This window comes from Coregonus clupeaformis, unplaced genomic scaffold (genome assembly GCF_020615455.1).
Source record: "Coregonus clupeaformis isolate EN_2021a unplaced genomic scaffold, ASM2061545v1 scaf1206, whole genome shotgun sequence".
NCBI lineage: Eukaryota > Metazoa > Chordata > Actinopteri > Salmoniformes > Salmonidae > Coregonus > Coregonus clupeaformis.
In genome coordinates this window covers 8,331-26,667 of record NW_025534660.1, presented here as the reverse complement: position 1 = coordinate 26,667, position 18,337 = coordinate 8,331, and the positions used below count along the sequence as shown (strand labels likewise).

At 43.5% G+C, this 18,337-nt stretch overlaps 1 protein-coding gene across 5 annotated transcripts in view; it reads right to left on the bottom strand.

The window, feature by feature from the left end:
• LOC121573905 (BRCA2-interacting transcriptional repressor EMSY-like) overlaps positions 1-17,619 on the bottom strand; it is a 58,235-nt gene extending 40,616 nt beyond the window's left edge. For 2 of the 5 annotated variants that reach the window (XM_041886302.2, XM_041886303.2), the window contains exons 1-12: positions 17,283-17,619; positions 16,327-16,391; positions 13,937-14,045; positions 13,480-13,579; positions 13,264-13,338; positions 12,954-13,129; positions 12,558-12,713; positions 12,061-12,320; positions 9,766-10,009; positions 2,801-3,019; positions 2,449-2,598; positions 2,023-2,196 (exon numbers count right to left, since the gene is read on the bottom strand). In XM_041886302.2, coding sequence (XP_041742236.1) covers positions 2,023-2,196; positions 2,449-2,598; positions 2,801-3,019; positions 9,766-10,009; positions 12,061-12,320; positions 12,558-12,713; positions 12,954-13,129; positions 13,264-13,338; positions 13,480-13,579; positions 13,937-14,042 — 1,660 coding nt within the window. In that variant the 5' untranslated portion in view covers positions 14,043-14,045; positions 16,327-16,391; positions 17,283-17,619. The remainder of the gene's footprint in view (positions 1-2,022; positions 2,197-2,448; positions 2,599-2,800; positions 3,020-9,765; positions 10,010-12,060; positions 12,321-12,557; positions 12,714-12,953; positions 13,130-13,263; positions 13,339-13,479; positions 13,580-13,936; positions 14,046-16,326; positions 16,392-17,282) is intronic. The other 3 variants (XM_041886299.2, XM_041886300.2, XM_041886301.2) reach the window with 3 other exon arrangements.
• Between the last annotated feature and the right edge of the window lie 718 nt (positions 17,620-18,337).

The window sequence follows — 18,337 nt, the reverse complement described above, 5'->3', positions numbered from 1 at the left end:
CACCTGTATTTGGGGAGTTTCTCCCATTCTTCTCTGCAGATCGTCTCTCCAGACATGGTTGATCGGGTTCAAGTCCGGGCTCTGTTTGGGCCACTCAAGGACATTGAGACTTGTCCCAAAGCCACTCCTGCGTTGTCTTGGCTGTGTGCTTAGGGTCGTTGTCCTGTTGGAAGGTGAACCTTCGCCCCAGTCTGAGGTCCTGAGTGCTCTGGAGCAGGTTTTCATCAAGGATCTCTGTACTTTGCTCCATTCATCGGTCCCTCGATCCTGACTAGTCTCCCAGTCCCTGCCGCTGAAATACATCCCCACAGCATGATGCTGCCAGCACCATGCTTCACCGTAGGGATGGTGCCAGGTTTCCTCCAGACGTGACGCTTGGCATTCAGGCCAAAGAGTTCAATCTTGGTTTCATCAGACCAGAGAATCTTGTTTCTCATGGTCAGAGTCTTTAGGTGCCTTTTGGCAAACTCCAAGCGGGCTGTCATGTGCCTTTTACTGAGGAGTGGCTTCCGTCTGGCCACTCTAGCATAAAGGCCTGATTGGTGGAGTGCTGCAGAGATGGTTGTCCTTCTGGAATGTTCTCCCATCTCCACAGAGGAACTCTAGAGCTCTGTCAGAGTGACCATGGGGTTCTTGGTCACCTTCCTGACCAAGGCCCTTCTCCCCTGATTGCGCAGTTTAGCCGGGCGGCCAGCTCTAAGAAAAGTCCTGGTGGTACCAAACTTCTTCCATTTAAGTATGATGGAGGCAACTGTGTTCTTGGGGATATTCAATGCTGCAGAAATGTTTTGGTACCCTTCCCCAGATCTGTGGCGCGACACAATCCTGTCTCGGAGCTCTACGGACAATTCCATCGACCTTATGGCCTTATATAGACAGGTGGGTGCCTTTCCAAATCATGTCCAATCAATTGAATTTACCACAGGTGGACTCCAATCAAGTTGTAGAAACATCAAGGATGATCAACGGAAACAGGATGCACCTGAGCTCAATTGAGTCTCATAGCAAAGGGTCTGAGTACTTATGTAAATAATGTATTTCCTTTTTTCTTTTTATGTCTAAAAACCTATTTTCGCTTTGTCATTATGGGGTATTGTGTGTAGATTGATGATGAAAAAAATTTAATACATTTTAGAATAAAGCCGTAATGTAACAAAATGTTGAAAAGGGTAAAGGGTCCGAATGCACTGTGTGTGTGTGTGTATATATATATATATATATATATAATTATTTTTTTCTTCCACTGCTCAACTAAATAAATCTCGGTCAACTGATGGACTGTGCCATCCCAACGGCCTCCACAACTGATCAGTCCACTCAGACAGGCGTGAATCACACAGGTGTCTTGTACACCATGATATTTTTTATTATATTTTTTTTGCTACTGCTCGACTAAAGAAATCTCAGTCGACCAACAGCCTATCGACATGGGGTCAGCCCTATCGCTCTGACAGAACGTATATATTTTTTGTTGATTTGCGTTATTCCACAAAGTTCTATCTAGTGCTGCAGTGAGTGGGGGGCTGTATAACCCTGTGACGTAGCTTTCGCTCTAGCTCTACCTCGCTCTCCCTGAGTGAGAGAGTTGCGCAATTTGACAGACAGTCCAACAACGAGTCAGAGGGGTTTAGGAACAAACCCCTTTAATAAGGTGAACGTTATTTACTGTAGGAAGGGGATAATGTGCACAGTTACAGTTATGTAGTCTCAATTAGCCCTGCATTACAGATCCGGTTAATAAAGCAGCTAAAATAATAATAATATTCTCATCCTAACGTTACAGCTTTGTTGGGTTAAGTATTTGTTTATTTAATTTTTTTACTTTATGATGTTGATCATGACCCATTTTATGGTAGTTTTGTGATAACTGCACTGCAAAAAAAATGTGTTGTAAAAAAAAAAAAAAATGTTGGTTAGGATTATTTCTTAGTTAATGATCCCAATTTTCTTTAGATGTTTTAACGTTTAAACGTTCACATCCCTAAACACTACAGAAGTGTAGAAAAATAATACCAGTCTCACCAGACACAATGTTGCTGCTGATGATCTTGCTGCCCAATGTGGCCATAGACTTTGGGACCACCGTGATGATGCTGCCACTGGTGGTCTTGACGTAGGTGGCACCACTGGCCGACGTCGCCATCCTGGCTCCAATAGTGGGGCTCACGGTGGGCCTCGAGTAGGTGGCCTGGGTGCCTGCACAAAAACAATGCTTTTCCTCAATTTAAATTAAAACAATTGACAGGTCCTCACTTAGCACAGTTTTCTTTCTCCATATCAATATCTACAGATAGAATAAAGGATAAAAGCACACAGAACAATGCCTAAACAATTAACTTAAATCAAACTATTGTCCAAACCAGTGCTGCCATCTGCTGTCTTTGTGTATTATATACATGCTTGGACGACAGTTCTGTCTGTTTAGGGAGTTTCTATGAGAAGTTACACCTGTGGGCTGGGACACCAGCTTGGTGGTCATGATGGCCCCGTTGCTACTGACGACCATGATGGGGGAGGAGCTGCTGCTGGGCATGCCTGCAGAGGAGGGCTTGGGCAGGATCTTACTGGGCTGCATCTGCTGGGTGATGATTTTCACACCTATAGGAACAATTAGACAAATCGTTAAGTAATTACATAGGTCACATATTTGTTCACCCCCAGATTTTCTGTACACTTAACCAAGTTCAGGTGAGAAGGTCCAGAAAATGAAACATTGCACACTCATTAAAAAAACTATAATGGGGAAACTCAGGGTAGAGTACTAACACCAGTGGGTTTCGGGTTTACACCCTGTGCTCACCTGACTCCTCCTTGATCTGAATGATGGGCTTGGAGCTGGGGGGAGTGTTGGAGGCCTGGCCCATGGCGCCGGTCCCCATGGGGGAGCCCTGCTGCTGCTGCTTGGGGGACTGCGGGTGCTGCTTGGGGAACTGGGACAGAATCTGGGTGGGAGACCCCACCATGGTCTTAGGAGAGGGGAGCCTGGCAGAGGCCACCTTCACACCCGCCGACGAGCCACCTGGCACAGGGAGAGGACAGGAAATAGTGGCCCAATTACATACGCACAGTTCCAGTTTAAAATGTATATTTAATAGATGGATACAAAAGTATGTGGACACCCCTTCAAATTAGTGGAATGGACTATTTCAGCCACACCCGTTGCTGACAGGTGTAAAACAATTATAATCAAGCACAGTCATGCAATCTCCATAGACAAACATTGGCAGTAGAATGCCCATACTGAAGAGCTCAGTGACTTTCAACGTGGCAAAGTCATAGTATGCCACCTTTTCAACAAGTCAGTTCGTCACATTTCTGCCCTGCTAGAGCTGCACCGGTCAACTGTAAGTGCTGTTATTGTTAAGTGGAAACGTCTAGGAGCAACAACGGCTCAGCCGCGAAGTGGTAGGACACACAAGCTCACAGAACGGGACCGCCGAGTGCTGAAGCGCGTAGAAATAGTCTGTCCTCGGTTGCAAAACTCGAGTTCCAAACTGCCTTTGGAAGCAACGTCAGCACAAGAACTGTTCGTCGGGAGCTTCATGAAATGGGTTTCCATGGTTGAGCCTAAGATCACGATGCGCAATGCCAAGCGTCGGATGGAGTGGGGTAAAGCTCGCCGCCATTGGACGCTGGAGCAGTGGAAACGCGTTCTCTGAAGTGATGAATCATGCTTCACCATCTGCCAGACATATCTGGGTTTGTCTGATGCCAGGAGAACGCCACCTGCCCCAATGCATAGCGCCAACTGTGAAGTTTGGTGGAAGAGGAATAATGGTCCGGGGCTGTTTGTCATGGTTCAGGCTAAGCCCCTTAGTTCCAGGGAAGGGAAATCTTAACGCTACAGCATACAATGACATTCTAGACAATTCTGTGCTTCCAACTTTGTGGCAACAGTTTGGGGAAGGCCCTTTCCTGTTTCAGCATGACAGTACCCCCGTGCACAAAGCGAGGTCCATACAGAAATGGTTTGTTGAGATCGGTGTGGAAGAACTTGACTGGCTGCACAGAGCCCTGAACTCAACCCCATCAAACACCTTTGGGATGAATTGGAACTCTGACGGCGAGCCAGGCCTAATCGCCCAACATCAGTGCCCGACCTCACTAATGCTCGAGGCTGAATGGAAGCAAGCCCCTGCAGCAATGTTCCAACATCTAGTGGAAAGCCTTCCCAGAAGAATGGAGGCTGGTATAGAAGCAAAGGGGGGACCAACTCCATATTAATGCCCATGATTTTGGAATTAGATATTCGACGAGCAGGTGTCCACATACTTTTGGTAATGTCTGTGTGTGTGTATATATATATATATATATATATAAACTCAGCAAAGAAAAAAACTTCCCTTTTTCAGGACCCTGTCTTTCAAAGATCATTCGTAAAAATCCAAATACCTTCACAGATCTTCATTGTAAAGGGTTTAAACACTGTTTCCCATGCTTGTTCAATGAACCATAAGCAATTAATGAACATGCACCTGTGGAACGGTCATTAAGACACTAACAGCTTACAGACAGTAGGCAATTAAGGTCACAGTTATGAAAACTTAGGACACTAGAGGCCTTTCTACTGACTCTGAAAAACACCAAAAGAAAGATGCCCACGGTCCCTGCTCATCTGCGTGAACGTACCTTAGGCATGCTGCAAGGAGGCATGAGGACTGAAGATGTTGCCAGGGCAATAAATTGCAATGTCCGTACAGTGAGACTTCTAAGACAGCGCTACAGGGAGACAGGACGGACAGCTGATCGTCCTCGCAGCAGCAGACCACGTGTAAAAACACCTGCACAGGATCGGTACATCCGAACATCACACCTGCGGGACAGGTACAGGATGGCAACAACAACTGCCCGAGTTACACCAGGAACGCACAATCCCTCCATCAGTGCTCAGACTGTCCACAATAGGCTGAAAGAGGCTGGACTGAGGGCTTTTATGCCTGTTGTAAGGCAGGTCCTCAGCAGACATCACCGGCAACAACATCGCCTATGGGCACAAACCCAGCGTCGCTGGACTAGACAGGACTGGCAAAATGTGCTCTTCACTGACGAGTCGCAGTTTTGTCTCACCAGGGGTGATGGTCGGATTCGCGTTTATCATTGAAGGAATGAGCGTTACACCGAGGCCTGTACTCTGGAGCGGGATCGATTTGGAGGTGCAGGGTCCGTCATGGTCTGGGGCGGTGTGTCACATCATCATTGGACTGAGCATGTTGTCATTGCAGGCAATCTCAACGCTGTGCGTTACAGGGAAGACATCCTCCTTCCTCATGTGGTACCCGTCCTGCAGGCTCATCCTGACATGACATGTTCTGCCATGGCCAGCAAAGAGCCCGGATCTCAATCCCATTGAGCACATCCGGGACCTGTTGGATCAGAGGATGAGGGCTAGGACCATTCCTCCCCAGAAATGTCTGGGAACTTGCAGGTGCCTTCGTGGAAGAGTGGGGTATCATCTCACAGCAAGAACTGGCAAATCTGGTGCAGTCCATGAGGAGGAGATGCACTGCAGTATTTAATGCAGCTGGTGGCCACACCAGATGCTGACTGTTACTTTTGACCCCCCCTATGTTCAGGGACACATTATTCAATTTCTGTTAGTCACATGTCTGTGGAACTTGTTCAGTTTATGTCTCAGTTGTTGAATCTTGTTATGTTCATACAAATATTTACACGTAAATTTTGCTGAAAATAAACGCAGTTGACAGTGAGAGGATGTTTCTTTTTTTGCTGAGTTTATATATCAGTACAAGTCAAAAGTTTGGACAACTACTCATTAAAGGGTTTTTCTTTATTTTCACCATTTTAGAATAATAGTGAAGACATCAAAACTATGAAATAACACAAATGGAATCATGTAGTAACCAAAAAAGTGTTAAACAAATCAAAATATATTTTATATTTGAGATTCTTCAAAGTAGCCACCCGTTGCCTTAATGACAGCTTTGCGCACTCTTGGCATTCTCTCAACCAGCTTCATGAGGTAGTCACCTGGAATGCATTTCAATTAACAGGTGTGCCTTCTTAAAAGTTAATCTGTGGAATTTATTTTCTTCTTAATGCGTTTGAGCAAATCAGTTGTATTGTGACAAGGTAGGGTTGGTATACAGAAGATAGCCCTATTTAGTAAAAGACCAAGTCCATATTATGGCAAGAACAGCTCAAATAACCAAAGAGAAACAACAGTCCATCATTACTTTAAGACATGAAGGTCAGTCAATCCGGAAAATTTCAAGAACTTTGAACGTTTCTTAAAATGCAGTCGCAAAAACCATCAAGCGCTATGATGAATCTGGCTCTCATGAGGACAGGCACAGGAAAGGAAGACCCAGAGCTACCAGCCTCAGAAATTGCAGCCCCAAATAAATGCTTCACAGAGCTCAAGTAACAGACATCTCAACATCAACTGTTTAGAGGAGACTGCGTGAATCAGGCCTTCATGGTCGAATTGCTGCAAAGAAACCACTACTAAAAGGACACCAATAAGAAGAAGAGATTTGCTTGGGCCAAGAAACACGAGCAATGAGCAATGGACATTAGACCGGTGGAAATCTGTCCTTTTGTCTGGAGTCCAAATTTGAGATTTTGGTTCCAACCGCCGTGTCTTTGTGAGACGCAGTGTAGGTGAACGGATGATCACCGCATGTGTAGTTCCCACCGTGAAGCACGGAGGAGGAGGTGTAATAGTGCTTTGCTGGTGACACTGTTTTATTTAGAATTCAAGGCACACTTACAGAGAGGGAAAAAAGTTATGTTCTCATGATCATTGCAACTCCACGAGGTCAGATCTTGCATGGACCCCAGGCCAAGGGAGATTGAGAATTATTTTGTGTTTCTTCCATTTACGAATAATCGCACCAACTGTTGTCACCTTCTCACCAAGCTGCTTGGCGATGGTCTTGTAGCCCATTCCAGCCTTGTGTAGGTCTACAATCTTGTCCCTGACATCCTTGGAGAGCTCTTTGGTCTTGGCCATGGTGGAGAGTTTGGAATCTGATTGATTGATTGCTTCTGTGGACAGGTGTTTTATACAGGTAACAAACTGAGATTAGGAGCACTCCCTTTAAGAGTGTGCTCCTAACTCAGCTCGTTACCTGTATAAAAGACACCTGGGAACCAGAAGTCTTTCTGATTGAGACGGGGTCAAATACTTATTTCCCTCATTAAAATGCAAATCAATTTATAACATTTCTGACATGCGTTTTTCTGGATTTTTTTTGTTGTTATTCTGTCTCTCACTGTTCAAATAAACCTACCATTAAAATTATAGACTGATCATTTCTTTGTCAGTGGGCAAACGTACAAAATCAGCAGGGGTTCAAATACTTTTTCCCCCCTCACTGTAACCAGCATGGCTACCACATCATTCTGCAGCGATACGCCATCCCATCTGTTTTGGGCTTAGTGGGACTATCATTTGTTTTTCAACAGGACAATGACCCAACACACCTCCAGGCTGTGTAAGGGCTATTTGACCAAGAAGGAGAGTGATGGAGTGCTATATCAGATGACCTGGCCTCCATAATCCCCCGACCTCAACCCAATTGAGATGGTTTGGGATGGGTTGGACCGCAGAGTGAAGGAAAAGCAGCCAACAAGTGCTCAGCATATGTGGGAACTCCTTCAAGACTATTGGAAAAGCATTCCAGGTGAAGCTGGTTGAGGGAATGCCAAGAGTATGCAAAGCTGTCATCAAGGCAAAGGGTGGCTATTTGAAGAATCTCAAATATAAAATATATTTTGATTTGAATTAACACTTTTTTGGTTACTACATGATTCCATTTGTGTTATTTCATAGTTTTGATGTCTTCACTATTATTCTACAATGAGGAAAATAGTAAAAAATAAAGAAAAACCCTGGAATGAGTAGGTGTGTCCAAATGTTTGACTGGTACTGTATGTATGTATGTATGTATGTATGTATCAGTGAGGGAAAAAAGTATTTAATCCCCTGCTGATTTTGTACGTTTGCCCACTGACAAAGACATGATCAGTCTATAATTTTAATGATAGGTTTATTTGAACAGTGAGAGACAGAATAACAACAAAAAAATCCAGAAAAATGCATGTCAAAAATGTTATAAATTGATTTGCATTTTAATGAGGGAAATAAGTATTTGACCCCTCTGCAAAACATGACTTAGTACTTGGTGGCAAAACCCTTGTTGGCAATCACAGAGGTCAGACGTTTCTTGTAGTTGGCCACCAGGTTTGCACACATCTCAGGAGGGATTTTGTTCAACTCCTCTTTGCAGATCTTCTCTAAGTCATTAAGGTTTCGAGGCTGACGTTTGGCAACTCGAACCTTCAGCTCCCTCCACAGATTTTCTATGGGATTAAGGTCTGGAGACTGTCTAGGCCACTCCAGGACCTTAATAAGCTTCTTCTTGAGCCACTCCTGTTGCCTTGGCCGTGTGTTTTGGGTCATTGTCATGCTGGAATACCCATCCACAACCCATTTTCAATGCCCTGGCTGAGGGAAGGAGGTTCTCACCCAAGATTTGACGGTACATGGCCCTGTCCATCGTCCCTTTGATGCGGTGAAGTTGTCCTGTCCCCTTAGCAGAAAAACACCCCCAAAGCATAATGTTTCCACCTCCATGTTTGACGGTGGGGATGGTATTCTTGGGGTCATAGGCAGCATTCCTGCTCATCCAAACACGGCGAGTTGAGTTAATGCCAAAGAGCTCGATTTTGGTCTCATCTGACTACAACACTTTCACCCAGTTCTCCTCTGAATCATTCAGATGTTCATTGGCAAACTTCAGACGGGCCTGTATATGTGCTTTCTTGAGCAGGGGGACCTTGCGGGCGCTGCAGGATTTCAGTCCTTCACGGCATAGTGTGTTACCAATTGTTTTCTTTGTGACTATGGTCCCAGCTGCCTTGAGATCATTGACAAGATCCTCCCGTGTAGTTCTGGGCTGATTCCTCACCGTTCTCATGATCATTGCAACTCCACGAGGTGAGATCTTGCATGGAGCCCCAGGCCGAGGGAGATTGACAGTTCGTGTTTCTTCCATTTGCGAATAATCGCACCAACTGTTGTCACCTTCTCACCAAGCTGCTTGGCGATGGTCTTGTAGCCCATTCCAGCCTTGCGTAGGTCTACAATCTTGTCCCTGACATCCTTGGAGAGCTCTTTGGTCTTGGCCATGGTGGAGAGTTTGGAATCTGATTGATTGATTGCTTCTGTGAACAGGTGTCTTTTATACAGGTAACAAGCTGAGATTAGGAGCACTCCCTTTAAGAGTGTGCTCCTAATCTCAGCTCGTTTACCTGTATAAAAGACACCTGGGAGCCAGAAATCTTTCTGATTGAGAGGGGGTCAAATACTTATTTCCCCTCATTAAAATGCAAATCAATTTATAACATTTTTGACATGCGTTTTTCTGGATTTTTTTGTTGTTATTCTGCCTCTCACTGTTCAAATAAACCGACCATTAAAATTATAGACTGATCATTTCTTTGTCAGTGGGCAAACATACAAAATCAGCAGGGGATCAAATACATACATTCAGTGAGGGAAAAAAGTATGTATATATATATATATATATATATATATATATATATATATATATATATATATATATATATATATATATATATATATATATATAAGGTCTTGGTAGCTACAACAAGACAAACTCTGTCTCTAATTGGGCGAAGGCTGGTAATAAATCCTGAGTAAAATATCTGACATCTGTTGAACACTGCTGGAAGGAACACATCTAACATCTTTGTCTATTGCGGGACTCTCAAACCTACTCTGCGCTATGGTCGACATGAGCACAGATGGGCTGGAGGAGACCACGGTGGTCACAGCAACCGTGTAGGGGGCCGAGGAGGGACTTGAGCTGGCCGGGATGAACACCGTCTGTTTCTGGCTGGCCGAGGTCAGCATGGAGGTGGAAACCAGCTTTGACATGGCCGCCGCGTAGTTGTGGGAGTGAGACTTGGACAGGATGTTGGGCACGAAGTTGGAGCTTGGAGAGGTCGTCACAATGATTACCTGACAAATCATACATTATACAGTAAGTTATACAGCCACGTAGAATCAAGTTCATATACTGAACAAAAATATAAACCCAACATGTAAAGTGTTGGTCCCATTTTTCATGAGCTGAAATAAAATATGGATTGTCTGAGGGGAGGGGGTGCTGAGGAGTATTTTTGTCTGTAATAAAGCCATTTTGTGGGGAAAAACCTATGCCCTCCCAGGCCCACCCATGGCTGCACCCCAGCCCAGTAATGTGAAACCGACTGATTTCCTTATATGAACAGTAACTCAGTAAAATCGTTGAAATTGTTGCATGTTGCGTTTCTATTTTTGATCAGTATATACAGTGGGGAAAAAATGTATTTAGTCAGCCACCAATTGTGCAAGTTCTCCCACTTAAAAAGATGAGAGAAAATTCCAGAAAATCACATTGTAGGATTTTTATTGAATTTATTTGCAAATTATGGTGGAAAAAAAGTATTTGGTCAATAACAAAAGTTTCTCAATACTTTGTTATATACCCTTTGTTGGCAATGACACAGGTCAAACGTTTTCTGTAAGTCTTCACAAGGTTTTCACACACTGTTGCTGGTATTTTGGCCCATTCCTCCATGCAGATCTCCTCTAGAGCAGTGATGTTTTGGGGGTGTCGCTGGGCAACACGGACTTTCAACTCCCTCCAAAGATTTTCTATGGGGTTGAGATCTGGAGACTGGCTAGGCCACTCCAGGACCTTGAAATGCTTCTTACGAAGCCACTCCTTCGTTGCCCGGGCGGTGTGTTTGGGATCATTGTCATGCTGAAAGACCCAGCCACGTTTCATCTTCAATGCCCTTGCTGATGGAAGGAGGTTTTCACTCAAAATCTCACGATACATGGCCCCATTCATTCTTTCCTTTACACGGATCAGTCGTCCTGGTCAGTCGTCCTGGTTTCCACCCCCATGCTTCACAGTAGGTATGGTGTTCTTTGGATGCAACTCAGCATTCTTTGTCCTCCAAACACGACGAGTTGAGTTTTTACCAAAAAGTTTTCAACTGAACATATGACATTCTCCCAATCCTCTTCTGGATCATCCAAATGCACTCTAGCAAACTTCAGACGGGCCTGGACATGTACTGGCTTAAGCAGGGGGACACGTCTGGCACTGCAGGATTTGAGTCCCTGGCGGCGTAGTGTGTTACTGATGGTAGGCTTTGTTACTTTGGTCCCAACTCTCTGCAGGTCATTCACTAGGTCTCCCCGTGTGGTTCTGGGATTTTTGCTCACCGTTCTTGTGATCATTTTGACCCCACGGGGTGAGATCTTGCGTGGAGCCCCAGATCGAGGGAGATTATCAGTGGTCTTGTATGTCTTCCATTTCCTAATAATTGCTCCCACAGTTGATTTCTTCAAACCAAGCTGCTTACCTATTGCAGATGCAGTCTTCCCAGCCTGGTGCAGGTCTACAATTTTGTTTCTGGTGTCCTTTGACAGCTCTTTGGGTCTTGGCCATAGTGGAGTTTGGAGTGTGACTGTTTGAGGTTGTGGACAGGTGTATTTTATACTGATAACAAGATCAAACAGGTGCCATTAATACAGGTAACGAGTGGAGGACAGAGGAGCCTCTTAAAGAAGAAGTTACAGGTCTGTGAGAGCCAGAAATCGTGCTTGTTTGTAGGTGACCAAATACTTATTTTCCACCATAATTTGCAAATAAATTCCTAAAAAATCCTACAATATGATTTTCTGGAAAAAAAATTCTCAATTTGTCTGTCATAGTTGACGTGTACCTATGATGAAAATTACAGGCATCTCTCATCTTTTTAAGTGGGAGAACTTGCACAATTGGTGGCTGACTAAATAAGTTTTTTCCCCCACTGTATATACATACAATCACTTAAAATAGAGTTCATGTACACAATCCCTTGCAATCAAATTTGCAGAAAGTATGCAATAATTTACGATCATACAAACATATTCAACCATTCCTATACTATTTGTCTCACACCTCAGTATATTGACTCTTTGCCTATAGAACAAGAGGCTTTCTTACGAATTCCGGTTGGTTCTCTCCTGCTCACCTTCTGCGTGGTGGTGTTTGTGGTCTGGGTGGTGGGCTTGGTGAAGGTGATCTTGACGGGGGACATGTGCGATGGCAGCGAGTTGGCGATGCTCTGCATGATGTTGCTCATCTTGGGGCTACCGCTTACTGGCACGGTGATGGTCTTGGACAAGGGAGGGGCCACCTTGGCAAGGTCTTTCAGCACCACGGGGGAGGAGCTCGAGGAGTTGGTCCGCCTCCGCTTGCGCGGCTTCTCGTCCTCGTCAGAGCAGCTCACGCCTGTGAGCGAGAGAATGACAGAGGGAGAGAAAAACTAAACATTCAGACAGAGACAAATGTAAATTGAGACAAAAAAATGCAGTGATACATTAAGAGGTTTGCCTTGTTCCATTTTGCAGGTTCTGTTTAAGGAGTGTTACACCGGAGATCCCTTAACCAATGCAATGCTCTTAACACTTATTTTTCTTTCCGAAGTAAAGGAATAAACAAACATGGAATCTCTGTTCTGACACTCACTTTTCACATAGACGGTGCTCCCGCTGGGCAGCACCACCACGTTGGAGGCAGGGCTGGCCGGACGGGGGGATTTCACTGTGGCTGCTGCACTGCCGCTGGGCGCCGTGGCACTGGTGGGGGTGGACGTGGTGCTTGTGTAGGAGTAGCAAACAACCACTGCAAACAAATAACCATACTTCATATAAAGACACTATAACGAGACATGTCAAGTGATACTTTATGGTCTTCCTCTGTCTTCCGTTGATGCTGCAGGTAGCATGTTACCCCTAACCACTGATACAGGGTCAGATATTTTTTAATCTCCAAAATCCCTCCAGTTATGATTAGGAGTAAAGTAATCTGATCCTAGATCTGTGGTTAAGGGCAGTTTCCACCTTGAGCTGTCGGTGATCTTACCTTCTTTATTTCCTGTTTTGGCAGGCAGCAAGAGGGAGGCATTCTGATTGGCTGTGGCGCTGGCCACTGCGTTGGCCGTCACGGTGAACGCCGTCTGGGGGACCAGTCTGGGCATCAGGGGGACCAGCCGACGTCCTTCGATGGACCACTCTGAGGAGCTGTTGGGACCTGACATGCTGTGACAAGAGAGAATTGTCAGGGTAAATTGATGGTACATTGAGGGACTGATGCGTGTATTAGTATTTGGTAGTAGTTCATAATGTGTATGTAGTTTCAGTATTGATAATCTTGGGGCGGTAACATGACTTACTGATAGGCAATGGTGGTAAGGCGCTCATCATTGACGGCCCTACGGACCTCGGCACGATGACGCTCTGTTGAAATGCTGTGGGAGACAACCACACAATTAGCAAAGTAAGAATGAGCAATTAAGTAACAGGCAAAGTTTGTTTTTACAAAGAAAAGGGCCCCATATTCCCTAGGTTCCTCTAGCTATGGAAAAAATACAGTGACTTCGGTGGTTTACCTGAGGACTTTAGTGAGTTCTCCGAGGAGGTCCTTCTTGTCCTTGGTGAGGTCGCCTTGGGCTCGCAAAGCACTGATTACGCCGGCGTACGCCTCCAGCTCTGTTGAAACAATACGGGCTATCATTAAAAACAACTTCGCTTTCACTCTGAAACATCAGTAACATTTTGGGTTCTTTGAAAGTGACAGGTCTCCCAAGTGGCACAGCAGTCTAAGGCACTGTATCTCAGTGCTAGAGGCGTCACTACAGACCCTGGTTCGATTCCAGCTGTATAACAATCCGGCTGTGATTGGGAGTCCCATAGGGCGGCGCACAATTTGGCCGGGGTAGGCCGTCATTGTAAATAAGAATTTGTTCTTAACTGACTTGCCTAGTTAAGTAAAGGTTAAATAAAAAAATAATTTAAAAAAAGTAACTTAATGCAAGAGGCAAGCCGGAGAAGTTGAAAGGGTCTTACCAAGTTTACGGAGGATTCTCTTACACTCATCCCTGCCCAGGTCAAGGAGGGTGGGCCACACCACAGGCATGGTGACAGCCAGATGCGGTTTCACCTGCTGAATCATCAACTACATTTAGAGTGAGCAGAAGAGGAGAGGACATGGCAAATATGTCATCTTCTAGGTCAGTGTTTCCCAACCCTGGTCCTCGAGCACCCCCAACAGTACACATTTTTGTTGTAGCCCTGGAAAAACACACCTCATTCAGCTCATTGAGGGCTTGATGATTAGTTGACAAGTTGAATCAGGTGTGCTTGTCCAGGGTTAAAATAAAAATGTGTACTGTTGAGGGTACTCGAGGACCAGGGTTGAAAACACTGTTGTAGATTATCCATACACTACAAATCCTTCATTTGAAATATGAATGAGTTTCTTCAACTCTGGATGTTACCATAAACAAGCACGGCCAGCAGCTTCCAAATCAGGATTGATACTAGCTTCAGACTGCAACAAGGATCTTGACGGGATATTGGGCACAGAATGTCCCGTCAAGATCGTAGTTGCTGTCCGAAGCTAGATTGAAACAAGCTAACTAACCAAAGGTCTGTTATGAGTACGCTTATTCCCTGAGTTGGAACCTGCTTTCAGTAAGAGGTTTAAATAAGCCTCCAAAAATGAGGGTTAGCTATATGGTTACCTTCTAGACATCATTGGCATAGCTAGTTAGATAACACTTTCAGGAGCCTAGGGGCAATTACACAGTAACAGAGTGAGGCTGAGCTTCTGATTTTCCCCTTTAAAATGTATGCCAAACAAAAACCAATGATTGCAAAGTTAAACAAACCATACAACTCTATGCACAACTAATAATTCTATCAATTTCCACAGAAAATGTTACAAAAACACATTTACTTGAAGAACCGTGCAGATGCTAAGTAAGACAGTATGTGCTGTTGGTGCAGTCATTATGTTACCAAACTTTGCATCTGCACTGTTATTCAAGTAAATGTGTTTCATAAAATGTTCAGTGGAAATTGTTAAAATTAGTCCTTGTGCATTGTTGTATGGTTTGTTTAACTTTGCCTACGGGTCTAGCCTACGGGTGCCTAGCTTCGGACCACAAATAGGATCGACGGAACATTGGGTTTAGGATCCATTAGCTTAGTAAACTCAACTCCTTCCAACGGAGTTTAGTTGCGATGAGTGTCGGTGGAGTGTACCACCGACTACATCGAGTCTATCAGTCGATACTTGTAAAAATGTCCATTCTTTCATGCTTTCCTTGTACCTATGTTTGTCCTAAGTAACTGCAAACTTTTCTTTCGGTGTGAAATCCGTAGCTTTTTATAAAAGTAGCATTTTAAGTGACCTCTGCCAAGGGAGCCGTTGTTTGTTGATGAAGAAGGAGAAGCCCGTCATTGCTTTGTTTTGACAGGGGACGCAAAGAATGCAACTGACAACTCTATAACGAACAGGACAAGCACAGGTACACAGTAAGCGTTAAATAATGGACATTTATACAAGTATTGAGTGGTAGTGAACGCTTGCAGTCCTACCTTCCTACTCTATTGCATTGGAAAACAGTGGATTACGGGGCGCAGTTTGACAAATGTTAAAATTAAAATAACTAAATAACTACAGATTTCAGCAACTAAAAAAAGCATGCAGTTACACAAGACAAACATAGTTACAAGGAAAGCATTAAAGAATGGACATTTTTACAAGTAGACTTGTAGTGCAACGCTCTTCTGGGCACATCGCTCTAGAACCCTGTATGGAAGACAAACTAGAGCTAAGAATCCATCTAACTTAAGCCCAATGGGATGGACATCATGAAAATGATCGGAGAGGTTGAGGGTAGAGGAAGTTCAGGAGTAAAAACAAACAAAATAGAATTATTGTAAAATTGACTGTGTCCATAAAATGTATATAGTATGTATAAGCTGGAAGTAGAGGCCTAATCATTGTTGTTCACTAGTTTACTCCAATTAGGGAAGGGGTGGTGGGGTTGGAAAGTAATAAAGGGAAATATTTTTTTTTAAAGGATATGTATTTATATGTATGTATGTGTGTATATGTATGTATACATATTTGCGAGAAAGAAAAAAACATGGGGGATTGGAAGTGATGCAGACAATTACATTGATGGAAGTTACAATCTATCTGCAATATTAAAGCTGATCTACCCCCTAAATTTTCTTTAAAATAATAATCATAATAAAAAAATAAAAAATAAACACTTAAGCTCAATGTCCCATCAAGATCTAGCCATGTAAACACGAACCTCAGCAGCAGACATATGTTTTTTCTAGTAATACATTATTATTTATTATTGCATTGTTGGGTTTTGAGTTTGCAAGAAAGGCATTTCACTGTACTTGTGCATGTGACATTAAAACTTGAAACTTACTTTTGTCGTTTCTCGAGTCAGAAGAAAATTGTATCATAAATGTCCGTGTCCAGTTGCAGGTGGCTCTAAAAAATAAATAAATAAAAATAATAATGAATTCAGAAAGATATTATATCCACCTTTTGCACTGAGAGATGAGTTCTCTCGCCATTTTAGCTGCCAGACAAGAAGAGATTAGTTGAAAAATTCCTTGCTAAACTTTACACTAGCGAAGCTGTAACTGCGATATGGAGAATCACATATCCCGTTATGACTGTAGCTAGCTACCTAGTCTAGATCCAAATTGCGGTCCGAAGCTATAAGGTGCCATATATTACTTACTAACTAACAACATTACCGCAAATATACATCGTGTATAAAATATTAGGAACGCCTGCTCTTTCCATGACAGACTGACCAGGTGAAAGCTATGATCCCTTATTGATGTCACTTGTTAAATCCACTCCAATCAGTATAGATGAAGGGGAGGAGACAGGTTAAAGAATGACTTTTAAGCCTTGAGACATGGATTGTGTATGTATGCCATTCAGAGGGTGAATGGGCAAGACAAAATATTTAAGTGCCTTTGAACGGGGTATGGTAGTAGATGCCAGGCGCACCAGTTTGAGTGTGTCAAGAACTGCAACACTGCTGGGTTTTTCACACAACAGTTTTCCGTGTGTATCAAGAATGGTCCACCACCCAAATGACATCCAGCCAACTAGTCAACTGTGGGAAACATTGGAGTCAACATGGGCCAGCATCCCTGTGGAACATTTTCGAAACCTTGTAGAGTCCATGCCCTGACTAATTGAGGCTGTTTTGAGGACAAATGGGGGTGTAACTCAGTATATGTATATTCGTATATTATCTTGCTAACACGAAGTTAAACAGTGTTTGCATAGCTGTTGTTGTCAAGCATTTAAAATTGTGCAAGCATCCCCCAGGAAAATGGAGCAAGTAAGCTTCCAACTTACCATGTAGTGTTGAGATGAGTACAACGTCGTTATGATCCTGATTTACAGGATCAAGAGATTAGCTACATATTATTCCAAAGGAAGTTGCACCCACCAAAATGACAAATACATGTTTTTCTTTACAGAGGATCCACCTCAGTTCAATAGATCTTCCATTCCGCCATGATTGAACGACGCCAAAACACTTGGGCCTGAAATAATGCTGTCTAAACATAAGCCTGGATTGGATTGACCCATGATTTTGAAATTATCACCATTGTTTCGAACAAATATTGATTCCAGTTAGGCATCTCCATCACCAATATTTTTTTTTACATGCATAATAATTGAAAGACCTCATAAAGTTATGCACAGACATCCAACCAAATAGGCGCTTTTTCAAGCGTTATTTTTTAGGACCATTTACGTCACTGTTGACGTTCTTTGTGCCACCATCTTTGGTTATAATTGCCGCGTTCAAAACAACTGGGAACTCGGAAATCTTTGCCTTCAGTGCGTTCAAGCAACTGGGAACTCGGAGTAAAAAAACGAGCTCCGACTGGGAAAAATCGTTTTGAACGGCCATCAACTCGGAATTCCAACTCGGGAACTCGAGCCTCTTTCTAGTGGTACGTTCACGACAACTGGGAACTCGAAAAAAAACCTAGGTTATATCGTGACGTTAGTGATCTTATGGTCGGAAAGACTGAGCTCTAGAAAGAGGAGAGAAAGTGACATAATTAAGCACGTGGAGTAATTACTAGGATTATGTGTTTTCCCTTACAAAAGGGATTGCTTTTGATAAAAAACGCTTTATCTGCATTTCCAATGAAAAGTAATTAGAAAAATCAAACATTTATTTCATGGAAAATATATGTTGTATGTTTCTGGACGATCCACCATGCTGCCTTGTTGACAAAATGACAGAGCAGCGCAATATTACTGTTCGGAGTTTTGATCCTGAGCTGACTGAGGTGTGAGGAGGAAAGATGGCGGATAAAAGTCACCTTGTCCGAGAGAGATTTACATGGTTATCAAAACCATGTAACGCCAGGGTAAGCCTACACGAAACACAG